Below are 17,982 nucleotides of genomic sequence, written 5' to 3'. Positions count from 1 at the left end.
AGATACACCTACCTAACCATCTTCCAAGAATTATATATACTTCTATAAGTTGTTCTTATATCTGCTGAATTGAGCTCATATCTCTTCTCACTCGACCGTCATCTTCGAATGCCTAAACAGTATGGAGATTGATATTGATCTGCCGAAACCGCTACAGAGCCCGTACTCTAACTATCTAACCTCACCGGTATCGAAAAAGAAACGTAAGCTGAGCACATCACAGCCAAACAATCAAAGAACAGTGGGTATAAATAGCAAAATGCAGGTATAGCTAACTGTATACAGAAGCGTAGAACACACGAAGACACGGATAAAGTCGCCCCACCACAGGCACCCCTCACTACACCTGATATCATAATGGCAACAGAAACACTACACATGCACGATACAACAATGAGAGACACCACCTCTCTAATTGACAATGATAAGAGAGCTAAACAACAGCAGCGTAAAGTCAGGTTTACAATGGGTCCACGAGCAGATTGCTTAAAGTGCAAACTTGGTATTAAAGGCCATTATTCACACTTTGATTAGACAGCACATAAATTACATCACGCAGGCATTACTAATATTATTTATACCTTCGCAGAGCTTCAATATTCAATAAATTCATATCTAAGCATACATTTACTTTCTCTTACATCAAACTCGGCGATACTTGCTCTTCGATTTCTTTGCTTAACATTGCACATAAATCGGTCGATGTTTGGACTCCTCTGAGTATCTTCTAGTGGTCAGGCTGCGTTCAGAGATATATTGCTAAGGCTTACCTTTAATCCTTGTTCTTTCGTAATCTCAATAGCGCGTTCTATGACATCTTTGTCGAGGTATGATGCGCTAATTTGTCGTTTAAACATCGTTGCAAATGTTTTGATTTGCTCAGACGCCCAGTATCCAAATCCTGAAGACACGTTGGTTTTTTATATATCCTGAAGCACATACTTACCATTGGCTTTATTTGTACTGTTGAACGCTGCTCTGAACCACTCAGCTGATTGCTTGATTATGGTGAATGTAATAGCTGCTAACTCTGCAAGGTAGTTCACTACATCACCATCAAATACCATCTGACGGGATCTCCGTCTTATGAGCTCTTTGCGACTATTGAAGTAAGTCTCCTTAGCTAAGCTTGTCTCGCCTAATCTATGGAGTAACGCCACGGTGTCTATCACCACAGATTTTCTAACTTTAGAGGAGTCTTCTATAACATGTAGCAGGTCCTTGACAAGAATTTTCTTATGGTGGGTAATCTGAGTTTGCAATGTATCACGTTCAGTTTGGCCATCTGTACTTCTCAAGAGTTTGCGACCCTTATCAATATGTTCAACGGCAGTGCCATAATCGTTTAATGCGACACTGACTGATAGTTCGTCGACGTAATCTTCCATCCACTGTAAATACTTGTTGGAAGACGTGATAGGTGTTCTCATAGGCGAACTAGCTGAACCCACAGATGCCATCGACGGACTCAGGACGAAATTAGGCGATAGATCACCCTCCTGATTGTGCTGTTGTTTTATCTGCGCTTGATATTCCTCTACGACACGCTTGACGGCATTCAGAAGGACAGACTTGTCATTAGGTGAATCTGCCATATACACGTATGACTGTTTACTGTGTTTGACTTTTATTGCATTTTTCACTTTAGACGAGTCCCTAACATCTTGGATAGTAATATCAGAGAATGACCAGGCTCTATCCGCAATTAATTTCTCACGACCTTGACTAGCTTGGCGTCTTCTCTTGCTTGCAATTAAAAGGGTATCGTTAAGGAGAACAATTTCAACAGATTGTGCAATTCTGTATGTTGCGGCATTGAGTTCAACGAATTTTGCGGAAGTCATTACTATGTGTCTACCTGGTGCGTGTGGAACATGTTTAAGAGAGCCTTCCACGGTAGAATGCAGCGTCTGAAGTTGTGTTCTGTAAACAACAGCAAGGTCTGCTATTGATGATCTGTTTCTTTTCACTCTATCCATATCAGACTCTGCATTTTCGTCAATACCGAAAGCCTCAGGGAGATTTCTCCATTCGTTCAACAATTCACGCAATTCGAGAACTTCTGTTTCAAGTGAACCAATTTCTTTTGAGATAGAGATAAAGTCAGAGTAACTGTAAATGTAAGCAATGCTTTCTATTGTTCGGTAACCACTCACTTCTTGAATGCGCTTTGTTCGAGTTGAGTATTCGTAGAGTGCATCGATTCATTGAGCGCTTGTTTGAAGTGCGCAACTTCGGTTGGATTGGCATTTGCCAGGTGGGTTCTAACGTATGCTTGTGCGTCGAAATCTGACTGTTGTAGCCACTCTCTGTTGATGATATCAAGACTGCTGCTGACACGCTGATCGTCCCCATCTTCAAATAGACTCTCTCTGACATCCTCAGGCTGTAAAGTGTGCTTATCCTGTATGTGTGTCTTCGGTAGCGTTGGTACTGGTGGTGCATCATGTGCGCTTGGTTGTTGGTATGTGTACTTAACTGAGAGTCTTTTCTTCAACTTCTCATCTAATCTCGACTTGCGTGGATCATTGTCTGAGTGTTTATTCGGTGCTTTTGGCTTGTAACGCTTCCCTCCTCCAGCTGCGATTATTGCGGTAGCCGGTAGATCCTGGGATTTGCGTGGCATCGGAGGGACATCTTCATTGCCACCGTAGAATGTTGTCGGACGCCTGAGTGATTTTCTAGCTACTCGCTGTTGAGGCATCTTGACGGTTGACAACCAACACAAATGATGAGAGATTGTCGAAATATTATTAGGATTACTCTATATTGATATATAGAATATTTAGATTTGTTTATTATCCTTAGATAGCAACTACAAACATTCACAAATAGGAACCACAGCCAGATATGACAATATCTCAAGATATTTGCAGTATTATGTGATGAGGCATATCGATGTATTAATATAAGTAGCATGCTTTTGGTATTAAATGTTTATATTTGTGATGTCGCCCGATCGCCATCACTACACGTCACATCTGGTATCGATAGTGAACAAACACAGTATTTTGCAAGCAAGAGAGCTAATATGTTGTTGCTAAGGTTGCAATAATGTACTAAATCTCAGATTATCATTCTGTTTGCCTTAGCGGAGTGCTTTTTTAATAGCGCACATATCACAAACAGATGAAAATAGCTCATTCATGGATATTTAAGCCCTTCTCTTACCTCTATTACCACAATCATCGCGCATTCTACCCCTCAAATGTTCATGAGAGATTTCTTGGGTATTACAATTGCTAGTGCTTCAGTTCTGGCTTCAGCTGTCCTCGACTCTACCGAAACAGATGTGAACTTAAACCCAAAACATAGTGACAGTGACAGTTGGAAGGTTGAGTATGATCACAAGCACCACGATTATCATGACGATCATGGCTATCACAACAAGTTCGACATCTTCGCCAGTCCAGAGGGCAACGGTCTGGGAGGAACCTTGAAGACATTCACTATCAACATCACCGAGAGTCGCAAGTCACTCACCAACGGCTCAAGTCGTTTTCATTATGAGATCAATGATCAAGTGTATGGCACACCAATTATCATAGATGAAGGTGATGAGGTCGAGTTTATCATCGACAATTACAGTTTCACCGAAACGACGATCCATCTTCATGGCCTCCTCCAACAACTCTCTCCTTGGGCAGATGGTGTGCCAGGAGTAACGCAATCCGTCATTCCACAAAACAAGCGTTTCATTTACAGAACCCGTATCATGGATCAACACGGTCTATACTGGGTAAGTACTACTTGCTATGATAACACCTCTCTGATAATTCATTAGGCTCATTCACATCTACGTGAGACCTATTCTGACGGCATCGTGTTCCCATTTTATGTTCGACCAGCTCCAGACAGACCAAAACCATTCAGCTTGCTCACTAATGACAGTCAGGAGATATCTACATTGGAAGCCTTGAATGATGACCCGGTTATTATTACTTTGAGTGACTATACCGTAATGCCAAGTAATGAGAGAAAAGTATCTGAATTCAATTGGGCTTTTGGATTCTTATGTTATGATGCTATCATTATCAATAACATCGGTCGTCAAAACTGTCCAGGAAGTGATTTCCTACGTAGCCTAACACTGTCTAACACCACTACTGACAAAGGTTGCTTAAATCCAAATGTAGTAACAAACTCAACTACCAATTTCGATGATGATATCTGGTTTACTTGCAACGAGACTGATACTGCGCCTCCAGTCTTTGAGTTTGACTACGAAAATGGCTGGGGTGTTATACACTTCCTCAATCATGCTGATCATTGGGATATGATCATATCAATTGACGAGCACGAGGTGTTCACATTCGCAGCTGATGGTAATTTCCATGAACCACTTGTCAACGACGCTTTCATCCTTGGTGTATCTAACAGAATGGGTATTGCATTCAGACTTGACAAGCCTGGTGAATATGTCATGAGGGTTGCTGCATACCAGGATCCACAGATCATAACTGGTTATGCAATCATCAAGTATGGATTAGACCAGTTCGAAACCACGAGCTATACCCAACAACCTGGTTTACCTGCACTTCCAGATTCAATACCATTTATAGACTATGCTGGTAATGCTGTCTCGAATGACACGCGTATTATGGACAATCTTGCGCTTAGATCTTGGCCAAATTCGCTCGTACCAAAGGCATACGAAGATGCTGATGTACTTTTAAGGCTCGATTTGAATGCTTCGGGTACATTATTCTGGAGTATCGGAGAGCAGTTTTATGATCCGCTCCTCGAAACGAGCCAAGCTCCTGTGTTGATACACCCTGAGTACTATCTGGGGCTCAACAAGTCAATTGCAGAATATCCTAAAGAATCGGTCGTAGATATTGTTCACGTAACTGCACCAGGATCACCAAGACATCCTCTGCATAGTGAGTTCCTCTAGTTAGATTTACGCTTACTAACAAATCTGAAGAACATTTCGAACACGTCTGGGTTCTTGGTGGTGGCGTTGGTCCATTCAACTACTCATCTATCACCGAAGCAGAATCAGCTGGACTGCCTATCGTATGGGACTCTCCTCCTATCAGAGACGGATGGTTGACTTTTGCTGCACCTCCTAACGACACAGCTTGGTTTGTGGTCCGCTATAAAGGTGAGACATCAGCTGCTGTTCTCCTACACTGTCACATTCTAGCCCATCAGAATGGTGGTATGGCTTATACACTCGCCCAAGGACCTGAAGATTTCTCAAAAGTGCCAGAGTATTATAAGCTGAGAGCCAATGGAGAAGCACCACATACTCCTCTTCCATTCGGTCCTGATGACCTTACCATTCCGGTACTAGAAGAAGGCCTTCTTCCTTGAGTGTTTAAGATTTACAAATTGTCTGTAATTCATTTAAAATACATGAACTGGTTTTATATAAGTACCGAATATGCGTGTTTGATTTTGTCTTATTTCACAATGGGAAAAGATCTAGATTTGTGACACAATCACACCAATAAGGGTAATAAACATTATGAAATCAGATAGAATTATACTTCTACAAAAATACAACTTGGTCTTATATGAAAGCGGTCGATCTGATCGTTATTTATTCTATGGTGACCTCTCTGTCTAGCATTTATTTAAAAGCTTGGATTGAGAATTAAAATGGAAGATGGTCACATTTTTAGACTTTTAGATTCCAAAAATGCGACTTTCGATGATTGTCCGTGTAGTATGGATAGACATCCCAAAAATTTCATTTGCATATAGTGTTGTCAGGTTGAACAGGAATTGAAGCAAGAAATTACGGGTAAAGTCACACGTTTCGCCAGAGTATATAAGCGAATGTTATATAAAATGACGGCTCATAGTTCGGCCTTGAATATTCGGAAGGTGCCCTATTAATTTAGATCAACATCTTCCTACCGAAATTATCGAAACCTCATATATTAGTTAATCACATTATCTAATGATATCAAAGATATTAGTATGTAAACTAGAGCTGCGAAAACGATATCATTCGATAGCGTATATAAATTACAACTTTAGATTATCCCAAAAGACTGGAAAGTAACAACGATTAAGACAATTTCAACAGACCCGAATACACAGTAAATACCTTCTCGTATATGCTTATGTTGTCTAGCAACCACTCATAAATGTTATTTGAATCAAGCCTCAATAGCAACGCCATGACGTCTAAATCCTATACAGCGAGATATCTTAATGTATCAGTAGTCTTTGTGTTTACCTATGAATAAGTTTTAGGTGTGTTTTCACTGAAAATGTAACTGCCAATCTCGGTTCAACCTTGTTAGTTCGGATATCTCAAAAAAGTGAATACGCAAATACAAAGACGCAATTATACTTGTAGATAGCTGGACATTTAAGTAATCATATGCAGCTCCCTTGTGTCGCTCTTATGAATGAGTATAGTATGTATAACAACTTGTTGATAGTGTACCAATAAAAAAAATAAAAAAGTATATAATATAATAGCAGTACTCATAAATGAAATAAATCTCTTTCGAAACCATGTTGTTAATTATTATTTGACTGCAAAATCATCTTCGGACTTGATCGATTGAGGAAAGGCGAAGGAGAGAAATGGAGGAGGAATAATATAAAGAATAAATAAATAAATGATAGTAAACAAGTGTATTAGTTTATAGATATTTTTCATCTCCTTATTTTGTCTGGTATATCATCTCTTGGACCATCACCACAAAATGTTCAGTAACAGAGCTGTAGCTGGCCTTAGAACTTACGCAACCCAAGCTAAGGTTACCGTGAGTGTAGAATATTTTAATAAATTTAAAATTAACGTTTATCTCTTAAGCCACCAATTACACTCTACTCACTCCCTGGAAAGTACGCAACTGCAGCATACACAGCAGCATTGAAGGAATCTCAAAAGACTCTCACCCAAGTCTCATCAGATCTCGCTGGATTAAAGGCTGCTATCCCAAAGAACGAGGCTTTAGTCGATTTGATCACCAACCCAACCCTCTCTTCTGACGCACGTAAGAAGGGTATTGAAGAGGCTGTTAAGGCTGCCAGCGCTAAGTCTGACATCACCAAGAACCTCCTCGTCGCGCTCTCCGAAAATGGCAGATTAGGTGATACCAGCAAGGTTTTAGAGGAATTTGAGCGTTTAATTAACGCCCACAATGGTGACGTTGAAGTCGTCGTACAATCAGCTCAACCATTGGATGCTAAGCTCCAACAACGCCTCGAAACCAGCTTGAAGAGCTCAAGCATCCCAGCTGACGGCAAGAAGATCAAGTTTGTCAACAAAGTAAACCCATCACTCTTGGGTGGTTTAGTTGTCGAATTCGGAGAGAAGACCGTTGACCTTTCTGTTGCCAGCAAAGTCAACAAGCTCAACCAGCTTATCAGACGTGAGTATTGAATGTTTTCCTACAGTAGAATTAACTAACAATAACTTCAGAATCCGTCTAAGTAGAAAATTATTGTCAATAAAAATGAATTCTTTTTTAAAATCATTTGTTTGCTTTTTAGTCACTATCGTCATCATCAATATGGCTGCAGCCATCCCAATACAAGGTAGACCCCGTAGGAATACGGTACAAAGATCCCCAGTAGACCACGATAAATCTATAGAAGCTATACGCACTTTCTTACAATCAAAGGATTGTTTATCCATCCTGCCAGTCTCTTCTAAAATGATTGTATTCGATACGAGATTGCAGGTTATCAAAGCATTAAACGCATTAGTACAGAATGGTTAGTTTATCTTTGTATTCTATCAGACCTCCTAATTCGGTCATACAGGTGTCGTATCTGCCCCCCTTTGGTCGTCCGTAGAAAGCAAGTTCGCGGGAATGCTCACTATATCTGATTTAGTACACTTAATGCAATATTATTATTCAACTACAAACTCTTATGAAGGTGCTGCAGACGACGTTGAACAGCTTACTTTGGGAAACCTACGAGGTCAGTGCTTATAAAGGCGTGAATATAAGCTCATAATTACTTGCAGACATAGAAACCGCCATTGAAGTTCTACCACCTCCTTTACACTCCATTCATCCAATGCGGCCATTACTTGAAGCGTGTCATATACTCATGACATCTCATGCACGGAGATTACCATTGATTGATCATGACGACAGAACTGACGTAGAAGTTGTTCTTTCTGTTCTCACACAATATCGTGTTCTTAAGTTTATAGCTGTCAATGTTGGTCTACCATTCTACTTAGATACTAACTAACTGAACCTTCTTAGTGTAAAGAAACACTCGGCTTACAAAAGACACTTCTTGAATTAAACATAGGAACTTATGCAACAGCTGAGTCTATACAGGATACTTCCTTCGAACCAGTCTCAACAGCTACGATGGATACAACCGTCTTTGATGTAGTACACCAATTCTCAGCCAAAGGTATTTCAGCAGTACCGATCATTGATGAAGAGGGTGTTGTCATTAACCTCTACGAAACCGTTGATGTCATCACTTTGGTCAGATTGGGCTCATATCAGTCATTAGATTTGACAATTTCTTCGGCACTCTCACAACGGTCACCTGAATTCCCTGGAGTTATCACTTGTTCGCCGAAAGAAACGCTCGCTAATGTCTTCTCTTTGATTGCTAAAAGACGAGTTCATAGATTAGTCATGGTTGAGGATGAGGATAAGCAGTTACCTAATGGTACAATAAGGAAGAAGGGCGCTTTAGTTGGCATAGTCGCTTTATCAGATATATTAAAACATGTAATTGGATTTAACGAATCATAATAACATTAAAAGAAAGGTATTACTTTAAGTTTGGGCAGTGTCATATTTGACAGTAAATAATTAGTTCTTCTTGTCTCTTGGGAAAATGCTTCCTACACCGTGCTCAATTTTTGCGAAAACAAGCCTGTGGTTGTCTTAGTAAATTATGTCCAAAGTTGAAATATACTACTCACATGAAGTATAAGAAACTCAAACCGAAGAAGCCCGCTGGTGATTCACGAGTGTATGGGTGCCAACCTTCGTCGTATGCAAGACGTTCTTCAACGAAGAATGGTCTAAGGTAATCTTCTCTACCATCCCAAAGAATGAGTGGAATAGCTGAGTTACCTGCACCGAAAATCTTGAGCTTTCCTGGTAAGAAGTATTGACCGTTTCTAACTTTTTGTTCACGATTTGGATCATTATCTGAAGAGCAGAGCAAACGACGTTCGAATAATGCTTTTGACATTGATTCTGTGTTAAGGCATGCAACACCCTTTTTACCCTTTGCACCTGGTTGCTTTGGTGGATGTGCAAATTGTAATGTACGTTCACAGAGGTCGACTGCTGGTGGTCCTTGGTTTGGTTGGAATATACGGTCATGACGTAAAAGTGAAGCGTCATGTTCAATGACGTTTGGTGCTGCGATATCATTCAAGTCTATCCATGTTTTACCATTTCCTGAAGATTTTGAAATGAATCCAGCTGCTGATGTCAATTGGTATGCGAATGTTGGTGCGAAATCGTATGTCTTCTTTATAGCTAAACAGATAACTGATAAAGAAACGTGTTTACCGTGACGTGGGATGAAACCTAATCGCTTTGTTACAAGGGATGTTTTTGATAATAGCGTACTTACCGTGGTTGGCCATCGCGTTCAAACCTGGGCAAGGTGAACGTGAGTCTTCTTCACCTGGTGCACTGAAATTGTTGAGTGCGCTGAGGATCATTTTCTTTTCTGAGTCGGTGATTTTTCCCCATCCAGAGAGTTCACATGACTTTGCGAGAAGTCTATCAGCCAAAGTCCACTTGTGTTGCTTTGATGGATTAGCTCTTGGGAATGGCAAAGTGAGGATGTTAAGTAAGAAGAGAATTGGATCCAAAGTGTGTAATATCAAGAAAGGTAACAATTTAACAGGTAATGTTATCAACCCTTTAAGTTTCAACCATGTACCTAAGAATTTGTTTACTTTGTAATCATCACATGCTAATACGCGTGGTTGAGCTTGGTCGCCAGGTGTTTCGACCTCTGGTTGCTGTTTCACGTCTTCTGGTGTTGATGACATTTGTAATCAAACTACGGAATTTTTATTGGAGGAATGGTTTTGACTTGCGCGGCAAAATTTAATTCTCTTCGATCATTCCTCGTGGGCCAAAGCGCGGTGGAGCATGTCGTATAAACATAAGACCAAGGTAAAAATATATGAGACAAAAAGTGAAACAAACCCATTTTTTTCATGTACTTACAATCGATGCCATTAAAGTTTTATTAAGGAACACATATCAAATTTTATCTAATAGGTGCCGCGGCGAAAGCAGGAAGATATCGAGAATATTTTAGGTGTATACATTATATATTGTAGTTTTTATCTCTCACTTCATGCCATATGACATCGGGAACCTCCACTCGAATTTAAAGTTTGGAATGTGTCATATTTGAAGAACAAATCACTTTCTTCCTTTTACCACGACCACCATAATGGCACCAAACGATAAGAACAAACAATCTTTACTCAAGCCTGTTTGGAACTTATTGGGTAACCTTAAATCACAAATCGCCCAAGGCAAGTTCTTCCAAGATGTTGGCGTACTTCACGATCTTTTGAAGACTGCAGCTAACGGCGGTGCACAAAATGACAGAGAATTTTTGTTAGAAAGAATGGTTGGTATTCTCTCAACTATTCCAGTGAGTTTCGTATTCTTACTCACGTGTTTTGGTTTCTAAGCACGTCCCTACGCAGTCTACACCAGAGAATGATAGACTCACCGGTAAATTCATTCAAATGCTCTGGCAAGATCTTCCACATCCACCATTAAACTACGTTGGTGATGTTCCATTCAACGGTAACGAGCACGTATCAGGTAGTCTCCGTATCAGACATGCCGATGGTTCACTCAACAACCCATTCTTACCTTCATTGGGTAAAGCAAACACTCGTGAGTCTATTAGTTATTCAAGTGTTCTTATTCGCTAATACAATAACTAGCATATGCTCGTAACGTTGCCTTGAAGCATGTCTACACTCAACCACTCCCTTCTGAGGAAGACGTCTTCAACAAGCTCCTCCGTAGAAAGGAAGGTGACTTCTTGGCTCACCCAACTGGTTTGAGCTCACTTTTCTTTAACTTCGCTACATGCGTCATCCACACTATCTTCAGAACAGACACCAAAAACTCAGCTGTTAACGGTACTTCATCTTACATGGATTTGGCTATTGTATACGGTAACAACGTTGAAGAAGAACACTCCGTTCGTTCATTCGAGAACGGTCATCTTAAACCAGATACCATTTCTGAGTCAAGATTGTTCATGATGCCACCAGCAATTACCACACTTCTCATTTTATTGAACAGAAACCACAACTACATCTGTGAGAACATCTTCCGCGAAAACGAGAAGAAGTGGTACAAACCATGGGCAGAACTTGACGATGAAAACAAAAAGAAACAAGATGAGGACATCTTCCACACCGCTAAGCTCATCAACTGTGGTTTCTTCGCCAACATTGTCTTACACGATTACTTGAGAGCTATCCTCGGTCTCACACGTTCAAAGTCAACCTGGGTTCTCGATCCACGTGCAGAAGTTCACAACATGGGTCAACCACCACTCGAAACTGGTACTGGTGGTGCTGTCTCTATTGAATTCAATGTTCTTTACAGATGGCACTCAGTTCTGTCAAAATCTGACACAGAATGGACTGAGAACTTCTTCAAGAAGATGTTTGGTGATGATGTTGACTTTGACAAGATCACTCCAAGAGAATTTGGTCAAAAGGCTTATGGTTTAATTCAAGCTTCTGGTAATGAACCATCCGAGCGTAACATTCCAGGTCTCAGCCGTCAAGAAAATGGTACCTTCAAGAATGAAGATCTCGTTGGTGTTTTGAAGCAAGCTATTGATGAGCCAGCTGGTTCATTCAGAGCTAGAGGTACACCATCTGTTCTCCGTGTCGTTGATATCATGGGTATGAAACAAGCACGTGAAGTTTGGGGATTATGTACAATGAATGAATTTAGAAAGGCAATGTCATTGACTCAATTCAAGTCCTTCGAAGAGTGGAACAGTGACAAGGAAGTCGCTCAAGCAGCTCGTGAATTGTATGGACACATCGATAACTTGGAGTTATACCCAGGTTTATTAGCTGAAGAGCAAAAACCACCAATCGAAGGATCAGGTTTGTGTCCAGGATACACAGTCTCAAGAGCTATCTTATCAGATGCCGTTTCACTCGTTCGTGGTGACAGATTCTTGACTAATGAATGCACACCTCAAGCATTGACTACATGGGGTTACAACTACATTCAACCAGATAACAGCAACAAGGCATTCGGTGGTATGCTTGTCACACTCCTTGAAAACACTCTTCCAAACACTCTTGATAAGGATTCAGTTTACGCTCTTTTCCCATTCAACACTCCTGAGACAATGAAGAAGAACTTGACTAAATTGAAGATTGAGAAGGAATACAAGTTCACTACCAATTAGGAGCTTAACCTACAGATATTATTATGATTTTACTTATTTTACGTTTATACGCCTGTTAATACTTAATACATACCTTCTTTTTGTTCAACGATGATGATATCTACTATTGTATCTGATTGGTTGAAGCAAGTTACTTCACATTATAAGCATAGAGAGAGAGTATTCAATGATGTTTCTAATCTGTTAGCTTCTTATCAGACTCTATCACCACGTACGGAGGTATATAGTGAGTTATGGTATATATAAATGAATACATAACTTACTAGCGATATAGTACACGATAATGGTGTATCAGAGTTGCTACTGAATTTACATGGCGTTTTACCAATACATTATCGCGGTGTACAGTATAATATACCGATATCATTTTGGATACCTCATAATTATCCAGAAATAGCACCATGGGTTTATGTAGTACCTACGTCCTCTATGCTCGTAAAATCAGGTAATGGTGTCGATGCCAGTGGATTAATTAATCTGGATTATGTCAAGAATTGGCACAAGAAACCAGAAGTGGGTCTTACTTGTTTGTTTCGAGTGTGCTAATCAATATTAGGCTTTCAATCTCGTCGATCTATCACTTGTCTTGCGCAACAGCTTCGAAATCAATCCACCATTGTACGCCAAATCAACCGAGACACAGCAACAACAGCAGACACAAGGAGCACAGACAGGCCAAACGACTCCAAGCCGACCTCATAAACCGCCTTCTATTAGTCTGTCACAATCGAGCGTGAGTGATCAGCCAGCGCATCGTCATCATACGCTTACACTCGAGCAGACACCATCGACTTCGAGAGTCGATTCACCTCCTCGTAGGCCACCACCACCACATTCTATAAATCAAATATCAAGCCCAGTGAAGAATGTAGTCACATCTGATACCGCCGATTTGTTGACTACAGAACCCAATTCAATACCACATACTGCGAATACTATACCTGATGAGATCAAGCCGGCTCCAACACGGCCATTAAACCCCAATACAGTTAAATTACACGCAACTATTCATGCAATATTCTCACAAAAGGTCTCACAATCATTAGAAAATCACGGTAATTTATACAATTCTCAGTTAACTCTGAAAAGTGATCTTGAACGCGCGAAAGATGTTATAAATGATGAGCAATCAAGGTTAAAATCAGTCAACGAAATATGTAAAAGTGTGGCTCTTAAAGTAAATGAAACGACCGAACAGGGTTTGAGTGTTCTCGAAAATGGACGTAGGAAGGGTGAAATTGGTGTTGATGAGATTGTATGTGGTGATAACTTGGTAGCAAATCAACTAGTCGATCTTATCGCTGAAGATAGAGCTATTGAGGATACTATGTATCACCTTGGGAGAGCTCTCAACGCCGGTAGAGTTGATCTCGAGAGAGCTTTACGCACTATTAGAGAATTATCTAGAGAGCAATTTTTTAAGCGGGCTCTTATTAAGAAAATACAAAATGGATTAGAATCAAGATCTGATTATATGGTTAATAGTGATCAAAATGAATCATTTCATCAATGATTAATCTATATAAATATATGCATACAGTTTAAAAATTACAAAGTACCTTATTTATTCACTTTTACTCCGAGTTTTATACCGAGTTTACTTTCTTTCTTCTTTTTGACAGGAGGTGCTGGTTTAGGAGTCGAACTAAGACTAGCTTTGGATTTCTCTGATAGTAAGGAAGTGAGAGAGGGTTCTTTGAACTTTCGTTTAACGTTGATCGTCTCGTCACTACCATCATCCTGATTAGTCCGTTTAAGTTTACCAAATACTTTAGCGACTTCCTCTTCGTCCTGCTGCTCGAGCTGAATTTTATGGAGATCCTCCTCATTCAACTCCTTCGTTGATCTTTTACCAACTTTTGTCAAGATGTCTTGAACATCCACCCTTTCGTTCTTAGCATTACGTGTGCGAATATCGGATAAAGCGTCCATTATCTCCATTTCACGTTTAGATTCTAATGTACGCTGTTCAAGCTGTTTCATAGGATCTTGCTCTTCTTCCTCAGGTTCATCACCTTCTGCAGCGATCTTTGAGAGGTCCTTCTTTGGTTCTGTTTCTTGCCATGCATCATAATTACGTGTAGCGCCATGTTCAGCCGCATAATCCGTATTTTGTGGATCAGTTTTGAATGTTATTTCTGAGGAGCATAGTGGACATTTTATATAGAATCTAAAGACTTTTATACCATAATAATCCTCTCCCTTAGCTTCTTCCTTTCTGGCATTGAATTTCTTTCCTCTATAGATGAACTCGCCACATTTCGTACATCTCATAGAGTAAGGGGTCATCAGACGTACTTGTTGCTGACGCTCCTTACCCCTTTTCATACGGGGTATAATAGATGGATCATAGTCTGGTGGGTAGTACTTATTCAAGACTTTTCGGTCTGCCATTGTTGGAAGTAGTGACTTAAGGCATTATCTCCTTTGTTATTAACCATCATCACCTTTTATTTTATTGGGAAACATGTCAATACCCAATCAGAAACCAACTCCACAGAAGCCACTTCCCCCGCCACCTTCAGATTCTCAATTATTTACCCCACCACAACTTACACCAAAGAATCCACGGCGGAGAGAGAGAAAAAACACGATTCTATCAACTAATTCATCTTCTACTACTTCTTTGCAATCTTCTACATCAACTCAGTCACTCATTTTAAATGAGTTACTCGATACGGAGAGGACGTATGCCAATGATCTTAAACTTTGTTATGAGATTTTCTTTAAATCTGCTATGAAACCTAAACAAACGCAATTAACGCGTTCAAAATCTATTTCTTCCACTAATTCAACTGGTAGTACGAGAAATTACAAACAGTACATAGATACTGGTTTTCAATGTAATCAGCAAGCTGAATTAGAAGCCTATGAATTATCAAGGAAAGCATTCCCTAATAGTCCTAATTTACCTACTTTCATTGACGGTCAAAATAAGCCTATACTCGCAAATAATGACTTGAGAGCCATTTTCTTGAATATACACGCACTTTTAATTTGGTCACAAGAGTTCTTAGTTGAATTAGAGAATACCACAAGTAAAGGTTTGAATGTCGGTGACTTATTCTGTCAATACATCCAATCACACTTTGAGCCACTTTACATGTATTATTGTTCAAGACAAACATCATCAAATAATAGATTCATACATCTTCTACAAACTGATGTTAGAGTTCAGGCATGGCATGATGATTGTAGCAAGAAACTTCAAGGTTTGACTAATGCTTGGGATTTACCTTCACTTCTCGTCAAGCCATTTCAACGTATCTTGAAATACCCATTGCTATTAAATAATCTTATCAAATGCAACGAAAACAAGTTTGGCGTTAATTCTCTTGAAAGAGCTTTAAAAGACTTACAAAATCTTGCGGCACGCATTAACGATGCGAAATTTAGAAAAGACTCAGTTGACCATGTTTTACTCACAATTGGTAACTCTGGTTACAATAGTGTAGATGAGGTTGGTAGAACGCCCCCAACACCTAATCTTAACACTGTCAAAAAGACTCCACAAATGCCTTCAAAGAAATCACGTACATTCTTACGTCGTAGGGCTAAATCTGTTACTCATTCTTCACCAAGTTCGTCAATATCTTCGTCGCCCTTGCAGACACCACAAAATTTGGCTGGTGAACATAATCAAGGTAATCAAAATGGACCACCTACCTATGCACCTGAGGAATCAATAATATTTGATAGAATAGTTGGTCAGTTAGAACTCGAATTACAACAAATGGCTGCATTCGCTAAGCATATCAATGATTGGATAGGTTGCTTAAGTCTAGAATTGAATCAACTGGCTAAATTAGTTGGAAAGTGGTATGCAACTAGTTCATTAGATGGTGTATCAGTTGTAGAGAATGAATCAACAATGACAATTGAAGCATATGCCCGTATCATTAGAGAAGTTTTCAGAAGACCTTATGCGAATTTAGTACGAGAAATTGACAGCAAGATACATAATCGACTGAAACAAGTGATGAAAGTTACTTCGAACCCACGTATTGTTATACTTAAGCGTAATGAACTCCTTAAGGAGTTTGAGACTGCACTCATGGCTATACCATCAAAAAGTCGAGCTTCATCAAGTCAATTAGTTAGTAATGCTCATGAAGTTTTTGAGAAATTCCATGCCCTGGATGTCCAATTACGTATTGAGTTACCAGAGTTCCTCAAAGGGCTTAGGAAAGCGCTTCGGGGGATAGTTGAACAGTTCGTTAGGCTACAAGTGGAATACTATAATGAAAGTCATACATTAAGGTTTCAATGGTGCAAACAGTGGTGTACTTTTAATCATGAACACACACCAGAACGTATATTAAAAGATTGGCAAATAAGATTCGGTATTATATCAGGTAGGTGTTGATCAGTATTATTAGATCTTACTAACGCTCAATTCAGATCGCCTTGATAAGCTAAACTTACAGATAGCTCCTAATTATGACCTGCCAAGCAGGCGACAAAGCGAAACATTCAATGATGTCACCTTGAGGACGAGGGCTGGCTCAGTTACTGAAAACACACGTATCTCTATGTCAGATGATTATGTTGAAGGTAGTATAGAAACTTCAAATAGATCATCTGGAGTATACATAGATTCACCACCTACACCATCATCATTATCACATAATAATGATAAATCACCAACGCCATCGTTTTATACTAGAATGTTACCACAATTGTCATTAGACAGTTACCGTACGGCGTTTAGCAAGCAATCAGTTGATAAAGCTGCTATCAATGATGACGCCAAATCAATCGCAAACAGTTTAAAATCGTTTGAAGTAGAAACTGAGAGGTTAGCTTGCGTAATGGAACGTGATATTGGCATTGGTGGATTAGGTCTTCAAGTGCAAGCTAATGATGAATCGACTACCCATGAGTAAGAATTGTAATATATACCAAAGCACAAACACGCAAATATTCTAAGGACACCCTTTTTTGTTATTTTTTCAATTTATATTGTTGATATATGTAAGTTTTCTTCTTGTACACTAAGTTTATTCCTTGTTGGTTTTTACTTTAAGATCACTGAGGTCTGATTGTGATCCAACTGCTATTTTGTGGGGTGACGCTTGCTCGAATGTACCAGGGTTTGAAAGTCTAATGAGCGTAGGACGGTGTGCATCTGACATTAAGAGAGTTTCATCCGCGAGTTCCTTCTTTAAAGCTAACAATTTATCTGAGTTCGTCTTTGATTCCTCAGTTGATGATTTATTGTAGGACAAATAACGTGTAAGGAATGGTTCTTTACCATCTTGGGTTGAACTGTAAGCAGATAATGCGACAGCTGAGAGACCAGCAAAACCGAAAAGCTTCAACCAACCAGCGCTCAATAAGTCTTAGAATAAATTTGTTAATAGTCTGATTTTAGTGCTATCTAAACTCACTAGCTGGTGCGTAGACTTCGTTTGATCCATCGTCGTATCCATGAGAATGGCTATCAGAACCTCTACACACTCTACTCGTTGAAATAGTTCTTATCTGCCTCTGTGTAGCTTGTGAAGCTCTATTAATGATCATTCTTGATGGTGGTCAATCGCTAAGCCGGATAACTAATTCCTGATTGGTCAATTTTGGTCATAAAAAATA

The 17,982-nt window shown here is 39.7% G+C and overlaps 10 protein-coding genes across 10 annotated transcripts; 7 read left to right on the top strand and 3 right to left on the bottom strand.

Annotated features, from left to right (window-relative positions):
* Positions 1-122: 122 nt before the first annotated feature.
* WALSEDRAFT_60364 (hypothetical protein) lies at positions 123-885 on the top strand. Its single transcript, XM_006958288.1, has 2 exons — positions 123-241; positions 286-885. The coding sequence occupies exon 2, from the start codon at positions 358-360 to the stop codon at positions 532-534; it is 177 nt and encodes a 58-aa protein (XP_006958350.1). The 5' UTR covers positions 123-241; positions 286-357; the 3' UTR covers positions 535-885.
* WALSEDRAFT_18461 (hypothetical protein) lies at positions 735-2,626 on the bottom strand (the record flags this gene model as incomplete). Its single annotated transcript, XM_006958178.1, has 3 exons — positions 735-901; positions 947-2,112; positions 2,157-2,626. 3 exons carry the CDS (start codon positions 2,624-2,626, stop codon positions 735-737), a joined length of 1,803 nt encoding a protein of 600 aa, XP_006958240.1.
* Positions 2,627-2,741: 115 nt separating this feature from the next.
* Positions 2,742-5,367, top strand: Wsmco1 (Cupredoxin). The gene is made up of 3 exons (XM_006958287.1): positions 2,742-3,739; positions 3,785-4,883; positions 4,928-5,367. The coding sequence occupies exons 1-3, from the start codon at positions 3,209-3,211 to the stop codon at positions 5,317-5,319; spliced, it is 2,022 nt and encodes a 673-aa protein (XP_006958349.1). The 5' UTR covers positions 2,742-3,208; the 3' UTR covers positions 5,320-5,367.
* Positions 5,368-6,648: 1,281 nt separating this feature from the next.
* WALSEDRAFT_60363 (F1 complex, OSCP/delta subunit of ATPase) lies at positions 6,649-7,447 on the top strand. The gene is made up of 3 exons (XM_006958286.1): positions 6,649-6,731; positions 6,782-7,343; positions 7,394-7,447. Exons 1-3 carry the CDS (start codon positions 6,672-6,674, stop codon positions 7,402-7,404), a joined length of 633 nt encoding a protein of 210 aa, XP_006958348.1. The 5' UTR covers positions 6,649-6,671; the 3' UTR covers positions 7,405-7,447.
* Positions 7,448-7,522: 75 nt separating this feature from the next.
* On the top strand, positions 7,523-9,735 carry WALSEDRAFT_60362 (CBS-domain-containing protein). The gene is made up of 6 exons (XM_006958285.1): positions 7,523-7,689; positions 7,738-7,899; positions 7,946-8,145; positions 8,193-8,718; positions 8,767-9,492; positions 9,540-9,735. The coding sequence occupies exons 1-4, from the start codon at positions 7,629-7,631 to the stop codon at positions 8,700-8,702; spliced, it is 933 nt and encodes a 310-aa protein (XP_006958347.1). The 5' UTR covers positions 7,523-7,628; the 3' UTR covers positions 8,703-8,718; positions 8,767-9,492; positions 9,540-9,735.
* Positions 9,736-10,380: 645 nt separating this feature from the next.
* On the top strand, positions 10,381-12,390 carry WALSEDRAFT_18512 (heme peroxidase; the record flags this gene model as incomplete). Its single annotated transcript, XM_006958182.1, has 3 exons — positions 10,381-10,587; positions 10,643-10,838; positions 10,889-12,390. The coding sequence occupies 3 exons, from the start codon at positions 10,381-10,383 to the stop codon at positions 12,388-12,390; spliced, it is 1,905 nt and encodes a 634-aa protein (XP_006958244.1).
* An 85-nt stretch (positions 12,391-12,475) lies between these two features.
* Positions 12,476-13,956, top strand: WALSEDRAFT_68912 (UEV-domain-containing protein). Its single transcript, XM_006958284.1, has 4 exons — positions 12,476-12,616; positions 12,665-12,903; positions 12,947-13,123; positions 13,172-13,956. Exons 1-4 carry the CDS (start codon positions 12,481-12,483, stop codon positions 13,901-13,903), a joined length of 1,284 nt encoding a protein of 427 aa, XP_006958346.1. The 5' UTR covers positions 12,476-12,480; the 3' UTR covers positions 13,904-13,956.
* Positions 13,957-14,271: 315 nt separating this feature from the next.
* On the bottom strand, positions 14,272-14,784 carry WALSEDRAFT_9064 (DUF572-domain-containing protein; the record flags this gene model as incomplete). Its single annotated transcript, XM_006958169.1, has 1 exon — positions 14,272-14,784. A coding segment is annotated over one exon (513 nt), but the record flags the coding sequence as incomplete, so codon positions are not given.
* Positions 14,785-15,127: 343 nt separating this feature from the next.
* WALSEDRAFT_28699 (hypothetical protein) lies at positions 15,128-17,276 on the top strand (the record flags this gene model as incomplete). Its single annotated transcript, XM_006958283.1, has 2 exons — positions 15,128-16,745; positions 16,792-17,276. The coding sequence occupies 2 exons, from the start codon at positions 15,128-15,130 to the stop codon at positions 17,274-17,276; spliced, it is 2,103 nt and encodes a 700-aa protein (XP_006958345.1).
* Positions 17,277-17,340: 64 nt separating this feature from the next.
* WALSEDRAFT_57434 (hypothetical protein) lies at positions 17,341-17,967 on the bottom strand. Its single transcript, XM_006958282.1, has 2 exons — positions 17,781-17,967; positions 17,341-17,731 (listed from the first exon to the last, which is right to left on the bottom strand). The coding sequence occupies exons 1-2, from the start codon at positions 17,911-17,913 to the stop codon at positions 17,391-17,393; spliced, it is 474 nt and encodes a 157-aa protein (XP_006958344.1). The 5' UTR covers positions 17,914-17,967; the 3' UTR covers positions 17,341-17,390.
* Positions 17,968-17,982: the final 15 nt, after the last annotated feature.

The sequence above is a fragment of the Wallemia mellicola genome (assembly GCF_000263375.1).
Source record: "Wallemia mellicola CBS 633.66 unplaced genomic scaffold WALSEscaffold_9, whole genome shotgun sequence".
Classification (NCBI taxonomy): Eukaryota; Fungi; Basidiomycota; class Wallemiomycetes; order Wallemiales; family Wallemiaceae; genus Wallemia; species Wallemia mellicola.
The sequence above is the reverse complement of the archived record's forward strand: the minus strand, read 5'-3'. Positions and strand labels throughout refer to the sequence as shown.